Source organism: Phyllostomus discolor, chromosome 9, assembly GCF_004126475.2.
Source record: "Phyllostomus discolor isolate MPI-MPIP mPhyDis1 chromosome 9, mPhyDis1.pri.v3, whole genome shotgun sequence".
Taxonomy (NCBI): Eukaryota; Metazoa; Chordata; class Mammalia; order Chiroptera; family Phyllostomidae; genus Phyllostomus; species Phyllostomus discolor.
In genome coordinates this window covers 86,574,230-86,592,107 of record NC_040911.2, presented here as the reverse complement: position 1 = coordinate 86,592,107, position 17,878 = coordinate 86,574,230, and the positions used below count along the sequence as shown (strand labels likewise).

The following is a 17,878-nucleotide window of genomic DNA, read 5'->3' as shown; positions in this document are numbered from 1 at the left end:
CTACAAAGAGGAATGAGGGTATATTCTGCAGTGATAGAAATGTTCAATATTTCAATAGTGGGATTGGTTATTTGGATGTATATATTTGTCAACACTCATTACACCTCAGCAAGGTCAGTTTAAAAAGAATAAAAAGGGCCCTGGCTGGCGTAGCTCAGTGGATTGAGTGCAGGCTGCGAACCAAAGTGTCGCAGGTTCAATTCCCAGCCAGGGTACATGCCTGGGTTGCAAGCTATAACCCCTAGCAACAGCACATTGATGTTTCTCTCTCTCTCTATCTCCCTCCCTTCCCTCTCTAATAATAAATAAATAGAATCTTTAAAAAAAAGAATGAAAAGGCAACATTGAAATATAATTACTCAACTTAGTTGAGAAAATACAATACGACCAGTGACCTACATGCAGAAAATCAACATTGACCAACTCATTCAAAGAGGACAAAGTCAGCAGTTCCTAACTCCCAGGTCAGATGTTTTCCATCTTTGAAGTGAAGTTGTCACAGATTTTGATTAGGACATCATTTCCCTTAGACTTTTTGTTCAAGAACTTCCTGTCATAACAACTGTTCCTGACTTGAGTCAGATTAGAAAGCTAGTGACTAATGCCTCCTTGCTCTATATACGGGGGATTTACTGACTTGCCAGATTTAATTTTTCTTCTGCAGGGGCCTTCAGAGCTTTTTAGTTCCATCCTTTAAAAAAGTATCCGCACAAGTATTAATAATCATGGCTAATATTTATTGATTGCTTCCATTGTTGCAGGAAGTGTTCTGAAGATTTTTCATGTAATCTCTCATTACAGTTTCACAATGAATCTTATGAGGGAGCTACTCTCATTATCCATGTCTTGCAGATTTGGAAACTGAGGCACAGAGAATTTGAGTTATCTGCCCAAGGTTTGATAGCAACTAAATGACAGACTGAGACATGAATCCTTTCAGCCTGACTCCAGAGATCGTATACTAAATTCCTACATACTAGTTGGATGGGTTCTTCAGATAACCTCTCTCCACTGAATGGACTGAATGGAATGCATTTTGGGAGGTAGGGGAAATGGTGGTGGGGCATTGCAAGGGTTACCACCGAGAGGTAAGATGTCAGAGTCAGCTGTCCCAATTTCTCTGGGCTGGCCTTGCTCAACCTCACATCGATGAGGACCTCTGGAAATATGACCCTCCAGCCAATTGGCTCTGGTTCTCAGCCCAGAACACAAGGGAGAGGGAGCCAAGCAGGTGAAAGGTGACAGGTAAGGCCCTTTGGAATGATGTCAGGAGTAGCCCAGATCCCTCCTGAACCAGGGTGTCCTTGGGTAAAGGAGGTGGGACAAAGGATTCATGACATGAATCCTCCTTTCAGAAGGAAAGTCAGCCTCACTCCTTTGCCTGGGGGTGGTGGTAATTCTATCTACCTAAAGTCTGTTTTTAGAAATTAAAATGCATTAAAGAATGCAACAATTTACATAAATACTTGTATAAAATACAAGCAACATTTGTAATTTCTAAAAAATTATAAATAAAAAATTCAAACAATCAAGATAAAGTCAAGTTCACCCTTGACCACCCCTCATTCAGTCCCAGAGACCCTCCACCACTGCCCATAATTTGGACCGTATCCTCCTTTCCTTTTTGTACACAACATATGCATACACATATAGGAAGTGCTGGGTTTCATTGGGCTTGTTTTGCTTCTAGGTTTAGAATTATGCTTTAATTTTTAATGTACTTAGTTACAGAGACAGAGTTCAAAATTCCAAAGGTTCAATAGGAAATACAGTGAAAAGCAGGTGTCTCTCCCTCCTCGGTTCCTAACTATTCGGTCTCCTCCCTGGAGGTAACTACCAACTCTCGCTTCCTGTGATTCCTTCCAGAGATATTCTGCGCATTTAAAATCCAATGCATGTGTACATATATGTATTTTTGCACATATACAGGGATATTGTTATGCCCCCTTTTTATTTTGTTTTTTTTTTTTGCTTTTCAGCATATCTTGCAAATCTCATTATTTTTCACATCTGCATTGCATCCCATTGTATGTATGCATGATATTTACCAGTCTCCTAATGAAAGAAAGGTTGTTTCCAATATTTTATTACTACAGACAATGCTGCTATGAGTATTTTATCCATTATTTTGCACATTTGTTTCTAAGATGACTATCTACTAAAGGGGATTAGTCAGTTGAGGTTATCTAAAAAGTTTAAGCAGCTTATGTAAAAAAGTAGCTTATTAACTTATGTAAAAGTTGATAGATTTTGTCAAATAGATTCCAGGAGGTAACAATTTATACTACGTGTAGGTTTGTTTGTTGGTTTCTACATAAATGTATTATATTATATACTCTGTCCTACAGATTCCCATTTTTCACCCAGCAATATGATTTGGAGTTCTACCTATATCAATACATGTAGATCTACCTCATAAAAACAAAACATAACAAAAAAAACAGTCCCATTGTATGGCTGTAGATAGCTTATTTAGTTGATCACTAATTGATGGACATTTGGGTGGTTTTCATTTGTTTTGCTATCACAATGTTCCAGTGACTATGGTATGAAGAGAATTGATTCAGAGAAGTGAGTTGCAATATAAGTGTACATATTTCAAATTTATATAGATGATACTGAATTGTTCTCCCAAATTATTGTGCCAGTTTAGATTTCTACTAATGGTGCTTAAGAACTTTAGGTGTACATTTAGAACTGGCCTGACCTAGCTGGGTAGCTCAGTTGGTTGGAGCATCATCCCAATATGCCAAGGTTGTGGGTTTGATCCCCAGTCAGAGCACATACAAGAATCAATCAAAGATTCCATAAATAAGGGGAACAACAGATTGATGTTTCTTTCTCTCCCTCACTCTCCCTTCCTCTCTAAAATCAATCAATAAAAAATAAATAGATTTAAAAAAAAGAACTTGCCCTGTCTGTTTCCTTTTGAATTAAAGTTCGAAGTTCTAGTTATCACTGGGATCATCCAGGCCCTGAGACTCCCCCTGCACCCCCACCTACAGAATCTGAGTGGACAAACTAAGTGTTGGGAAGGATGAACACAGACAAATGAGGGGAAGGCTGTCCCCCATTAGCCGGGTGGTCACCCAGGTAACACAACCAAAGGAAAGGCTTCTTCAGGAGAAAAGCGAGCTCCCCATCTCTGGAGGTGTCTGAGTGGAGATTTGGTATCAACAAACACACTGAGCACTTACTCTGGGACAGGTCTAGGGCTGGGTGTCTTGACCCAGAGATGAGTCAGATCCAGATCCTACCCTTTCAGAGCTTCATACTCGTGGAGAAAACAGATAAGTCAACAGCCAGTGACAATACCGTCTACTAAGTATTGAGTTGGACTTCCTTTCTGAAAATAGCTGGAACTTCCTGCTACGTAACAAGTGGAAATGCTGGAAATAAAAACAGTAAACATCCTTTTAAATGTACAACTGGACCTGCAATAGTTTGGATTTTAATAGACAACTGGGGAGCTGAAGCCTTGGCTTATATGAAGCTTGGGGTTGGAAGTGAGACCCTTGATAAATCTAGGACCTTTGAAGGTCTACACCCACAGTGAAAGAGTAGATTAGGGGGAAATAAACATCTGACTACTAGCATAAGAGAAAAAAAAATCCTTGTGTCCTACATGTCTGTCTTGACTCTGTCTTTAGGTGGGGGAAAAAACTATTTCCTGAGAATTTGAAACCACACGCCTGCCCTTAATGTGTCTAGGGTTCATAATTTACATCACCTGCATGGCTAGGAATCAATGAGGCTACTCCAAAACTCTCAGATGCTTAGCAGGAACAAATGAGAATTCTCTCTGCATCTATCCTCCCTCCCCTGCCTCTGCTCCCCACTGCAGGCTACACAGAATTCCTAAAGCCCTTCCAAACATTAGCTAATTTGCAAGGAAACAACTGATGAAATACACAAGGAAAAAATCCACCATGAGTAAGATTCAGCAGACACAAGGAACAAAAGGATAAGACTCCCAATGACTTCAGGTAACAGAAATATTAGATAGTGATTATTAAGTGCAGGATAGAAGTAGCTGTTAAATGCTTTGGGAGCATAGAGAAAGAACTGACTCCCTGATGGAATCAGTCTTCCTAAAGAAGAAAACTTTAAGAATGTTCTTTGAAGGATATGTAGGATTTTGCCAAGTGAGGACAAATGCTGTTGGGAGTAGCCAGTGGGGTATATAAAGTAGAATGAACCAAGGGAAGGACTATTGGTACTTTATTTTCTCAGATGCAAATAGGGCAGAAAAGTGGGGAAGAGGCAAGGCAGGGAGGGAGGCAGATAGATCATGCTGGCCCTTGTAAGGCATCTTAAGGACTTGGTCTGTAAACTAAGTGCAAAGGAAAGCCAGTGAAGGGGTTTAAGTGAAGGGTTAGTAATATTCTTTCTTTTCCTTCCTTCCCTCCCTCCCTCCCTCCCTCCCTCCCTTCCTTCCTTCCTTCCTTCTTCTTTCTTTCAACAATGGGTGTCAGGGATAGAGAATGGGTTGAGAATAAGGGGTGGCAGCAGGAGACTAGTCGAGAAAGTATAGTAAACATCTAGGTGAGAAGTCATGGTAGCTTAGGGTGGTGTCAGTGAAAATGTTGAGGAATAGGTGAATGTGACTGATATTTAGGTCAATGTCTGAAGGTGAATTGTATACAAGGGATGGGGAAGTGGGAGATATCAAGACTGACTCCCAGGTTTTGGCTGAGCATCTGAAAGATGGCGGCGCCATTCACAGAGATAAGGAGTTAAAAAGGAAGAGTGAGTTGGTGGAGGAAAGATCATGAGCTCAGTTTTAGATATTTGAAATTTAAAGTGGCTTTGGGATATCCAGGTGGCAATGTCTAAGAGGTAGTTTAATATATATGCCTGAATTTTAACAAGAGAAATCTGTGCTGGAAGTAAAGCTCTGAGAGCCATCACATATAAATGGTCACAGAAACCAGGGACATGAATTGAAACCAGTATATGAGAGTCCTTTAGGAGGCTGAGTTCCATCTCCTGTTGTTTTGGTTAAGAACTTTTGGTTGCAAGTAACTAAAGACCCAACTCAAACTGGATTAAACTAGAAAAAGAATTTGGTTGAAATGGTCAGCCATAATTGCCTTCAGGTAAGGCTTGATCCAGTGGCTCAAATGTGGAACAAAGATCCAGTCTTTTCTAACTTCCCCAAAACACTTCCCAGGAGGTAGCCTAATTCCTGACAGGCCCTCTGTCCACATGATGGTGTAGGGGAATGGCTCTGCCAAGGCACCTGTCCTCAGGGTATTATGTAAGGCCAGATCTCTGGTTCCCTCAGCACTTTACAATACTCAGGTCTGAGGGTTGCAGAAGGATCTGGAGTGGGACTCCCAGTGGGCCTCACCAGAGACACAGCCCAGAAACAAGAATCAGCTAGTGTAGGAGTTAGATGGTGTTTTCTGGGCCCCGTACCATTATTGACTTCCTGTGTGATCCTAGGTCAGGTGCTGCTCCTCTCGAGGCCTTCGTTTCCCAGTCTGTACATTGGACTAGATCAGGACTTTCCTACTTTTTCAATCTTAAAAATGCCTTTAATTATTTTTCCCTACATGCCACTGACTTCCACTCACCTCCATTTGTTGACTTGTTATTGATTTTAAGTTGTATGTGTTTTTTTAAATCCTTACCCAAAGACATGCTTATTGACTCTAGAGAGAGGGCAGGGAGGGAGAAAAAGAGGGAGAGAAATAGCAATGTGAGAGAGAGAAACATTGATCGGGTATCTCATGCATGTCCGAACTGGGGACCAAACCCACAACCTAGGCATGTGCTCTGACTGGGAATTGAACTCATGACTTTTTGGTGTACAGGATGATGCTCCAACCAACTGGGCCATACAGGCTAGGGCTGTTTTTAAGTTTTTATATAATTTATTGTCATCTGATTAAAAATCGGCAGGGTTAAACACAGATCAAGACAATGGTGTATCTTTAATCCTTTTTTTTTTTTTTGCTTTTATAGCAACCCTGATTTTTTCCACCCTGTTCTTGTGTTTCTTTTCTTTTTTAAGTATATTTTATTTATTTATTTACAGTTGTCCCATTTTTTTTCTCCCCTTTATGCCCCTCCACTCTGCACTGCCCCTCCCACCAGCATTCCCTCTGCCCCCTTAGTTCATGTCCATGGGTCATAGATGTAAGTTCTTTGGCTTCTCCATTTCCTATACTATTCTTAACATCCCCCTGTCAACTTTGTACCTATCATTTATGCTTCTTATTCCCTGTACCTTTTCCCCCATTCTATCCCCTTACCCTCCCCACTGATAACCCTCCCTGTGATCTCTATTTCTGTGATTTTGTTCCTGTTCTAGTTGTTTGCTTCGTTTCAGTTTTAGGGGTTGTTTTTTCAGGTTCAGTTGTTGATAGTTGTGCACTTGCTGTCATTTTACTGTTTATATTTTTTTATCTTCTTTTTCTTAGATAAGTCCCTTTAACATTTCATATAATAAGGGCTTGGTGACGATGAGCTCCTTTAACTTGACCTAATCTGGGAAGCACGTTATCTGCCCTTTCATTCTAAAAGATAGCTTTGCTGGATAAAATAATTTTGGATGTAGGTCCTTGCCTTTCAGGACTTTGAGTAGTCTTTCTAGCCCCTTCTTGCCTGCAGGTTCCTTTTGAAGAATCAGCTGACAGTCTTATGGGCACTCCTTTGTAGGTAACTCTCTGCCATAATCAGTTTGCTCTTTGGAGTAAAACAAATGTACTGAATAGACTATATGTCCAAAGCCTGGCTCAGGACCTGGAAAGAATAAATAAATGCTCAAGGAAAAACTGTCCAGGTATGTGGCTTGAAGTTGGTTAGTTAATATCTCGGAACCTCAAAATCTTCCTCCTAGGTAACCCACATATCATCTGGGATCTCTGATTTCTCAGGAGAGAAAATCACCTTGTATGTTGCTTTATTATCTTCCTCCTTTTAGTTCTCTCCCCTTCCTTCTCAGCTACAACAACAAAACAACCCAACCCAAATCAACCCAACCACAATTCTCTTCATTTTCTCAGGCAGAGCAACTTAACCACAATGTCTGGAGCTGCTCTTCGGATCCTGTTATGCCATCTACTAGCTGTGTGACCTTAGACAAATTACTAAATCTCTTGGTGTCTCGGTTTCTTCATATGCATGTGGTCATAGGGACATTATAGTACCCAAAAGAGTATATATTTTAAATGAGAAAACAGGCTCTGGTAAATTGCTTAAAATAATACTTAATACATAGTAAACACTCAGTACTTACTAGGTATTATGAATATTGTCATCTTCTTATTGCGTATGTTACTGAATAGTTATGCCTCCAGGGTAATGTTTTCCAAAATATGGTTCCTGAACCACCAGCAATCAACTACACTGGAGAAATTAAGAATGCAGATTCCTGGGCTCCACCCCAGGCCTAGTGAATCACAATCTCTAAGGCAGAGAGCTAGGGAATTTACACTTAAAAATACATCTCCTAAGTGATTCTGATGCTCACTCATTTTTTACAATTTTGAGACATAATACACATACCATACCTAAATTTACCTAAAGTGTATATAGTTCAATGGTTTTTGGTATATATAATTTGGGGGCATTTCACCCCAAAAAGAAGTAAGGTATGAAGAGAAATCCTGCAGCAGTCATGCCCCATTCCCTTCCCCACCCCTATCCTCACCCCTGGCCAAGCACTAGGCAACCGCTAATCTATTTTCTGTTTCTATAGATTTGCCTATTCTGGATATTTCATATAAATGGAATTATATAGTATGTGGTCTTCTGTGATTGGCTGATTTTACTCAGCATGTTTTCAAGGTTCATCCATATTGTAGCATGTATCAATGTTTCATTCTTTTTTTTTAAAGATTTTAATTAATTTATTTATTTTTAGAGAGGGAAGGGAGGGAGATAAAGAGAGAGAAACATCAATGTGAGGCTGCTGGAGGTCATGGCCTGCAACCCAGGCATGTATCCTGACTGGGAATCGAACCTGCGACACTTTGGTTCGCAGCCCGCGCTCAATCCACTGAGCTACGCCAGCCGGGGCTCAATGTTTCATTCTTTTTTATTGCCCAATTTAGTTCATTGCATAGATATACCATATTTTGTTTATTCATTGATGGCAAACAAAACATATATTTGGGTTATTTCCACTTTTTGGCAATTATGAACAATAACTACAAATAAGTTATGAACATTTGTGTACAAATTTTTGTATAGACATATGTTTCATTTACTTTGAATATACCTAGGAATTGAATTGTTGGGTCATATTGCAATTTTATGTTTAACATTTTGAGGAACTGCCAAACCATTTTCCAAAATGACTATAGCATTTTACATTCCAACCAGCAATGTTGTGAGTTCCAATTTCTCCACATCCTTGTTGTTATCTGTCTTTTACTGTAGCTATCCTAGTGGGTATGGAGTGATATCTCATTGTGATTTTGATTTATATTCCTCTAATAACTAATGATGCTAAGCATCTTATCGCATGCTTATTGGCCATTTATGTATTTTCTTTGGAAATGTATCTATTAAAATCCTTTGCCCATTTTTAATCATGTCATTTGTCATTTTATTATTGAGTTGTAAGAGTTCTTTATATATTATAATTGTTCCTAATCAGATATATGATTTACAGATATTTTCTCCCATTGATATTCTCTTCCATGGTTTGTCTTTTCATTTCTTTTTTTAAAAGAATGGTTAGATGAGATATCTTAATTTTTAAAAAGATTTATTTATTTATTTTTGGAGAGATGGGAAGGGAGGGAGAAAGGGAAGAATAAAAACATCACGTATGACTAATACACCAAATGGTTGCCTCTTACATGCTCCCAACCAGGAACCCGGCCCACAACTCAGGCATGTGATCTGACCAGGAATCAAAGCAATGACCTTTTGTTTTGCAGGTTGGTGCTCAATCCACTGAGCCACAGAAGTCAGGGCTCTTTTCGTTTCTTGATGATGTTCTTTGGAGTACAAAAGTTTTTAATTTTCATGAAGTTCAATTTATTTCTTCTTTCGCTGCCTGTGCTTTGGAGTTACAACTAAAAAGCCATTGCCTAACTCGAGGTCATGGAGATTTACTTCTATGTTTTTTCTAGGAGTCTTAAAGCTTTAGCTCTTATATTTAGGTCTATGATCTGTGCACACTCATGTTTTAAGAGCCACTGGTCTGGGTTAAAACTACTATCTATAATGGCTAATCACTGTTCTTCCCAAAGACAATCCTTACCTTAAGAATTACAAATCATTTGTTAGGATGATGTAAATAATAATAAAATAGCTAATAATGTGTATTAAGCACTTGCTATATGCTAAGCATTTTATATTACATAATCTTGTTCAGTCTTCACTGTGTTATAATCTCCTCCACTTTTCATGATGCAATATTCTTTACCCTAAGATGATGTAATACATGTCTCCTCCTTTTATGTAAAAAGAAAACACCAACACTTGTTTTGTACTGGTCTCACTTAGCCTATCAATTACAATGTTGTAGTTGGACCAGCCTTGATGGTCCTTATTATGATTTCAAGATGCCCTTTAGCAATAATCATCAGGAAACTTTGAAAAGATAGGGTTTATTACTTACAAGACCTGCAAGACCTGCAAATTACACAACACACCTGAGGCAGCACAACAAGGTTAAAGAAGGGGGAGGGAGAGTGTGCGAGAGCAGAGTGAGCTCACAGGCCTGGGGTGCTGCTTTTTTTTGTGTAGGGGGTCGAGGATGGTGGCCTAGGGTTTCATGGGCTTTCATGTTATTGAATTTAAAAAGCAGGAATTTAAAGCCCTGGAAAAGAGAGAGGAAAAAACCCCCAAACAAACAGGTTGCCCAATGGTAAGCTAAGGAGCCTCAGCTGGGGGAGGCAGTCTGGTTCTTTAGCTGTGTGACTGGCAATGTTTACTCGAGATGGCATCTTGAAGTGGATGCCTCAGGCATAGTTTCAGACAGGCACTTGCATTTCAAAAAAGGGGAAAAAACCTTCAAATGTTGGGAAGGCTGTACAGGCTACATAAGCTAATGTGTGTTAAAAGTATGGCACAATGCTTGGCAGAGCAGGGCTCAAAGGATGACAGCGCCTCTCTATTCCTTCATGATCCCCTCTTCCAATGGAGACTTGCTCCTCCCACTGGTCAGGAAAGCTATCAGCTACATGGTTGATTTTTGTCTTCTGCTAGCAACCTGCTCCCCTCCTTTCTTCTGTCATCATAGTTTGTGATTTTATTGTTACCTGTGTTAATCTTAAGGCTATGACTCTGCAACTACTCTCTAAGTTCCATAAAAGCAGGGGTATAACTTTGTTAGTGCAATATTCCCCAACACCCAGTACAGAACCTGGGGATATAATGATCTCTATTTTTTAAACCTATTTACTTATTTTAAAGATTTTATTTATTTTTAGAGAGAGGGGAAGGGGGGAGAAAGAGGGAGAGAAACATGGATAGGTTGCCTCCGCCTCAACCCAGGCATGCGCCCTGACTGGGAATCCAACCCGAGTCCTTTTTCAGGACTGTCGGATCAACTGAGCCACACCTGTCAGGGTATCTTGTTTTTAATACAACTTATTTTATTGTAAGTTTATATGATTTAATTTTTAATAATGATGTGTTGAAAAGCAACTGGCAATTTTTTTAAAAAAGATTTTATTTATTTACTTGTAGAGAGAGGAGGGGGAGGGAGGAAGAGGGAGAGAAACGGCAATGTGCGAGAGATGCCCATTGCCTCTCGCCAGCCTCCAACCTGGGGGCCTGCCAGCAACCCAGGCATATGCCCTGACCAGGAATGGAAGAGGCAACCTTTCGCTTCAGATGTGGGCACTCAATCCACTGAACCACACCATCCAGGGTGCAACTGGCAAATTTTTAAAGAATTCCTCAGTTGTTTCTAGCAGGCTGATAGGAGTCAGCAACCAGTACATTTTTCAGATGAGAGATCTGAGGCACAGAAAGGCTAAATAACTTGTTCAAGGCCACAGGGCTAACAAGTCTGTTTACTACTCCAAAATGTATCCTCAGAATCCAATATAGTGCCTGGCAACAGTTGGTGTTCAATACACAATGATAAATACATGAATACATATTTAATATTCTTTAAAAACAGCCCTGGCTGATATAGCTCAGTGGATTGAAGGCGGGGCTGTGAAGCAAAGGGCCGCAGGTTCGGTTGCCACTCAGGGCACATGCCTGGGTTGTGGGCCAGGTCCCTGTTGGAGGTGTGCAGGAGGCAACCACACATTGATGTTTCTCGCTCTTGCCCTCTCTTTCTTTCCTTTCACCTCTAAATATTAAATAAATAAATAAAAAATAAGAGAGTCCTGTGCAGTGCGGCTCAGCTGGCCTGGAGCCTTGTGCGGGACACTGAAAGGTCTGGTGTTCAATTCCCCGTCAGGGTAGTGGTTCAGTTCCCTTTCTGACACATACCACATCTCTCTCTCTCTCCCTCTTTCCCTCTCTCTAAAATCAATAAACACGTCCACAGGTGAGAATTTAAAAATAAGTAAACATTTAACCATTAAACACACACACGCCCTGACCAGTGAAGTTCAGTTGGTTGGGTGCAAAAGTAAGGTCGCTGGATCGATTCCGGGTCATGGCGCCTGCCTGAATTGCAGTTTGATGCCCCCGGGCGAGCTTGATTTGGGAGGCAACCAATGGATGTTTCTGCTAGGTGTTTCTGATACTTCTTTGTCACACTGATGTTTCTCTCCCTCTTTCTTCCTCCCTTCCCCTCTCTAAAAATAAATGGAATCTTAAAAACAAACAAAACATACACAAGAGTTAAACTAACATCTCTAAAGCTGTCTGAGAAACCCAGGAAGATAACCGCCTTCACCCTGAGTGCGTTTACAATTCACTAGCTACCAAAGGAGACGTCGCCCAACCTTTTGCTACAAATTTGAGATACCCCGCTTTCCGTCGTCTCTCCCCGTGTGGCCGCAAGGCTTTCTGGGAGTGGTAGTTCTGTGTCTGGCAGCTCCGAGGGTACCAGCCAGGCGCGCCGGGTCGCAGAACTACAGAAGTGGTGCCCTGGTCGCGAGACTCTTCCGCCTCGCGTTCGCCTCCCTGCCGGCGCGCCCGCCCCAGCTATCATGGCGGCTGCCTTGGCCCTTGTGCTAGTGGTGGCCGTGACAGTGCGGGCGGCCTTGTTCCGCTCCAGTCTGGCTGAGTTCATCTCCGAGCGAGTGGAGGTGGTATCCCCACTGAGCTCTTGGAAGAGAGGTGAGGCCACCGGCTCCAGTAGGTGGCCAAATACCGTCTGTGCTCTCCTGGCCTCTGTGAATGAGAGGCTCGGCAGTGGCCGCAGGCTCTGGATTCTGATCGGCTCTGGAGTCCCCAGAGGGCGGGGGGGCGGGGCCTAAGGGCTCGGCTGCTGAGGGGAGGGGTCGTGGGGCTTCCTGGTGAGATTTGGGCCCTGAGAGCCGGATTACCTGAGGGATGCTATCTGAGGGGGTGTGTCCCACTGGCGTCCTGAGCCAGGGGCTTGGTCTGAGGGAGGGTCGGGATATGTAAAGGGCATGCAGGGTGGAGTGGGAATTGAGAAGGGCATGGGATTTAAGGCGGGGTCGCAAGTGGTGCTCCCCGGGTTATGGGATGGTGTGTGAGGGGGTCCCTGGTGAGGGGGCCAATCTTGCCTAAGCAAGAAGCGTAGGTGAGGTGCTTAGACGCCTATCCTCAGTCTGGGACTTAGATGCAGGGTTTTCTACTGTTTTTATTTAAGATGTTCATTAAACATTGTTCTATATTAGCGCCTGCAATGAGACAGAATTTGGGCTGAAGGATCCACAGGTCCTTCCAGTGGAAGAAACAAACATTTACAATCATTTATGAAAAGTGTGCTTCCAGTGTCCATCCAGGTCCTTCCTTGGAGTTCTGACCCTGAACTCCAAGTTCCAGTTTCCTAAATTTGAGGGATTTGAGCTAACTCGTGAAGAACATAGAGTTTGGAAAGGGAGATTAGAGAAAGGGGAGTTCCAGGTAGCAGGAGGTAAACAGGATCAAGAAATGTTGAAAGATGGGGAATGTCCAAAGCAAGGGAGGAATGGGATGGGTGCTAGGAGAGCGCCAGAGTTTGAAGATTTTTAAAAACTTTTTTTAATCTGAAGTACTATATATACAGTGCCCATATAATAAGTTTGGAGCTTAATGAATTTTAAAAATTTATTTATTTTTAGAGAGAAGGGAAGGAGAAGGAGAGGGAGAGAAATATCGATGTGGATTGGCTGTTTCTTGCAGGCCCCCAACGGGAGACCTGGCGGGCAAGCCAGGCCTGTGCTCTGACTGGGAATCCAACCTGCGACCTTTCAGTTTGCAGGCGGGTTGTTCAATCCACTGAGCCACACCAGCCCGGGGCGTTTACCCTTTTTGATATGGGAAGCTCAAAGACAGTGTTTGTCTTATAATAGATGATAGGTTTTTATTATTGCCCTCAGGAAAAGTACATCAAGTTAACTAAATAAGAATTCTTGCTTTGTGGAATTTAATAGTTAAGAATTGAGAGACTTTATTAAAACAACTTATGTTTTAGAATAGTTGACCATAATTAATGAAACTTTAATGGTCAACTAATCAAAAACATTAGTTCTTGGGTAATCCCATGAAGCAGAAATGTTATTCAGTTGCTCTGGTATACTTTTCATGGATTTTATGTGTGTGTGAATGTGTGTGTGTGTGTGTGTGTTATTCTAGGAAAAAGAATGGTTTAAAGCTGTGGGTTCTTTTTTTTTTTATAAGGGTTAAAAAATTTTTTTTACCCACGTAGGCATTTTGTGAAGCCTACCCTAAAATATTTCCAGCAAAATATTGAAACATTGTTATATATAGTAGAATTTGGGGCCCTGATTATTCTTTTACACATGGAATGGAGGCACTGATATATTCTAGAGGATTTTGGTGGTCGATAGCTCAGATGTTCCCAAACACACTACTGACCACGTCCAAGTTTTCAATCACGTGTACCAAAACAAGAAAAAATAAGGTTATTATATGAAGTTTATTATAAAGTTAAACGTATTTAAGTAAAAATATGGTGAGTTTATGTTCTTCCTACATTTTTTGATGTTCTAGATGATGGGAGTACAAGATGGCATGGGTCTTATTTTTTTGTTTTTACGTGAGGTTAATAACTCTTTCTCCAGATTAATTATCTATTAAGTAGTATGAGATCATATTTAATAATCAAGATAGCAGAGCCACATTCCAGGCACTTGCCAAAGAACACATTAACAAATTCACTGGTGTACAATATCTAGGCAAAATATATTGAGAGAGATTATGTTTTAGACTATTATCTGAAAGTCCTGTAGTGTGTTTCTCTAGCTAAATAATCCAGAATCCTCGTCTGGATTATAAACCAGTGGAGACTGATGTTCCTCGACAGCATGTTACCGTTCCTCTGTAGAGATGCTTTTACTACTCTGATAGGATGCCGTTGACTTAGATTGAGAGTTGCCTTGTGAAGTGGCCTGATGAATCATCTCCACGAGTCTCTAGTAATGCTGTTAGTGAAGGGTTTAACAGCTGTGTTACATAGCCTTGTTATGTGGCTCCTTGAGGGAAGTTTCTTTCTGGTCCTAGTGTAAGGACCAGTTAGAATTTGTTTGAATCGTGGGATTTGCTTTATTTTATAGCCACCACGAATTGTGTAATTGATTAGGTTTTCTTCTAAGGGGTGTCTGTAAAGTTTAAAGCCATATTTATGGCCACTCATTAACAATATATAGTTTTTTTAAACAGACTTTATAATTTGAATTCTGTTTTATAAATTTATGTTTGAACAGGTAATTCAGTCCCATGGTTCAGAAATCAAAGGTGCAAGAGGCTGTACAATTAAAAGACACCTTTCCTATAACCACCCAGTTCATCCCCCGAAGGAAACAGTTTCTCATGTATATTAGTTTCTTGTATATACTTGTGAGATATTATATGCATATATAAGCTTGTACATTTTATAGGTTTTTGTGGCTCCAGTCTTTTATCTTATCCATCTTTACTCACTTTCTTTTAACATTATTTTTTCTGTCTATTTTTTCTTTTTATTTGAATTTATTGGGTTGACATCAGTTCACAACATTATATAGGTTTCAGTTGTACAATTCTATAACATGTCATCTGTATATTGTATTTTGTGTTTACCACCCCAAGTCAAGTCTCCTACCACCATTTATCCCCCTATTACTCTCTTCTGCCCCACCCCATTTTTTTCTGGTACTCACCATACTGTTGTCTGTGTCTCTAAGTTTGTGTGTATGTGTGCTTAATCCCTTCACCCTTTTCACCCAGCCCCACAACCTCGTTTCCTTTTAATAATTATAAAATAATGCATGTACATTGCTAAAGATTCAGAAAATAAAGAAAAGATAAAAGAAACTAAACATCTTTTGTACTCTTATTACCCAGAGGTGGTTGGTCATTGTTAACTTTCTTTGCTTACTTTTATTGTTTTTATGTTTATTTTGAGGCATTTATCACTAACTACATATTCTCAAATAATTAAATGAATGAATGCTTTTAAATATTTAAAATAAAAATTTTGTTTTTTAAGATTTTATTTATTTATTTTTAGAGAGGGAAGGGAGGGAGAAAGAGAGAGAGAGAGAGAGACAGAGACATGAATGTATGGTTGCTGGGGGAATATTTAAAATTTTATCATATTTAATATGCTATGCTATATAACCTGCTTTTTTTTAAGAGTATTTCATGGACACCTTTCCTTCAATAAATATATATCTATAGTATACTTTTTTATTTTAACTCAATTTTTTTTAAAGATTTTATTTATTTATTTTTAGAGAGGGAAGGGAGGGAGAGAGAGAGAGAGAGAGAGAGAGGGAGAGAGAGAGAGAGAGAAACATCAATGTGCGGTTGCTGGGGGTTATGGCCTGCAACCCAGGAATGTACCCTGGCTGGGAATTGAACCTGGGACACTTTGGTTCCCAGCCCGCGCTCAATCCACTGAGCTACGCCAGCCAGGGCTATTTTAACTCAATTTTGAAATAAGTTTGGGTATTTAAAAATGTAATAATATGCATAAACTTCCTGTTTATTTTCATCCTGCTTCTTCTGGATATAGGATAGCATCCTATATAACCATTATACAGTGACCTAAACTGGAAAATTAACACTGATGCAATACTATGAACTAATCTGTAGATCTCATTGGAATTATAACAGTCATTTCACTGATGTTCTTTTTCTCATCCAAGATCTAGTCCATGATCCCATATTGCATGTAGTTGGTATATATCCTTAGTCTCTTCCAATTTGGGACACTTCTTCAGACTTAACATTGTTAGCGAATACTGGCCAATTAGTTTGACTGTCAGTTTGGGTTTGTCTAATGTTTTCTCATGGTTAGATGGGAATTATGTGTTTTTAGAAAGGATGCCACATTTTTGGCATGAGGACCACAGAAGTGTTTTATGCCCATCTCAGTGAAAAGTATCAGGTATTTGATGTTGACAATGTCAACTGGTCAGCATACAGGGAGGGGCAAAGTAGGTTTACAGTTATGAGTACTTGAAACAGAGTTTGTTTTTGTGTTATTATTCATTAATTATTGTATTATTTTCATATGAACAACTGTAAACCTACTTTTGCCCCACCCTGTATTACTGGTGATATAAATTTCAGTCTCTTGATTAAGGTAGTAAATGTCAGGTTTATTCACATAAAATTATTATTTTTCCCCTTGCAAATACTGTTTCTCATTATGTTTTTACCCACTAATTTTCGTATTCATTGATGATACTTGCATTTTACAGTTACTGCTGTGGGGTCTGCCAAATGGTGGTTTTCTGTTTCCATCTTTCTTTCTGCATTGGATACATACAATTGTCTGTAAAGAAGAGCTTTTTTTTTATTTGTTCAATTTATATTACAGTATAATTTTTAACTGTAGAGTGTATCTGTCTATTCATCTATATCTATATATACATACACAAAAACATCATAATTCATTTAAATAAATCTTCATTAATGGATATTGGGATTATTTTTAATTTTTCACTATTGAGCATGGTAATGAACATAGTTCTTTGAGTACTTGTCCAATTATTTCCCTAAGATAAATTGCCTTAAGAACAATCATTTCTAGGTCAAAAAGCACACACTTAAAAAGTACATATTGCCTGAAGAAAAGTTAATAGAAATGTCACTCAAAGCACATGTGAGAGTGACTGCTCATTTCCCCACCTATGAACATTTCTCATGAGCTTCTAGTTTGTTATCTTACTATGTTTTGGATTGGAGCAGAATATATATAAATGAAGCACTTTTTAGAGTAGGTGGAAGTTACAAGGAGATCAAAGGACTTATAGTTCAGTATAAAATGTTCTCATAATGACTGGTTTGCCACAATGGAAAGGGATACTCTATGGAAGAAAGCTCTCCATGATAAGAAATGTTCAAAGCAAGACTTAAACCCAATTTCTAGGAATGAGGTAAAGGGGGTAGATAAACTATAAGGCTCTTTGTCCTGGGGAGTATCTGACACTGGTTTATGGCCATCAGCATATATCTTGGAAGTAAGAGTGAACTTGTATGTCTTACTTTTCAGTGGTCGAAGGCCTCTCACTGTTGGACTTGGGAGTGTCTCCATATTCAGGAGCAGTGTTTCATGAAGTAAGTGTTCTTGTTTTCTTTTCTAGGTACTAAGGGTAATTTATAGTCATAGGTACCAAAGCCTAACCTGTAGTTAGTATAAACATTAAAAAAATATTTTGAGAGAGAGAGAGGGGAGAAGGGAGGGTGAAAGAGAGGGAGAGGGAGAGAAACATCGATGTAAGAAAGAAACATCTATTGGTTGCTTCTCTTTTGCACCCTGACTGGAGACTGACACTGCAACTGACCCAGTTCTGACTGGGAATCGAACCCGCAACCTTTTGCT

General features: G+C 39.9%; 1 protein-coding gene across 2 annotated transcripts in view; it reads left to right on the top strand.

The window, feature by feature from the left end:
* Positions 1 to 11,994: 11,994 nt before the first annotated feature.
* The window catches only part of PIGU (phosphatidylinositol glycan anchor biosynthesis class U), a 96,405-nt gene continuing 90,521 nt past the window's right edge, over positions 11,995 to 17,878 (top strand). Inside the window, exons 1-2 of one of the 2 annotated variants that reach the window (XM_028524733.2) lie at positions 11,995 to 12,213; positions 17,549 to 17,613. In XM_028524733.2, the coding sequence (XP_028380534.1) occupies positions 12,084 to 12,213; positions 17,549 to 17,613 (195 nt within the window). In that variant the 5' untranslated portion in view covers positions 11,995 to 12,083. The remainder of the gene's footprint in view (positions 12,214 to 17,548; positions 17,614 to 17,878) is intronic. The other variant, XM_036009733.1, reaches the window with a different exon arrangement.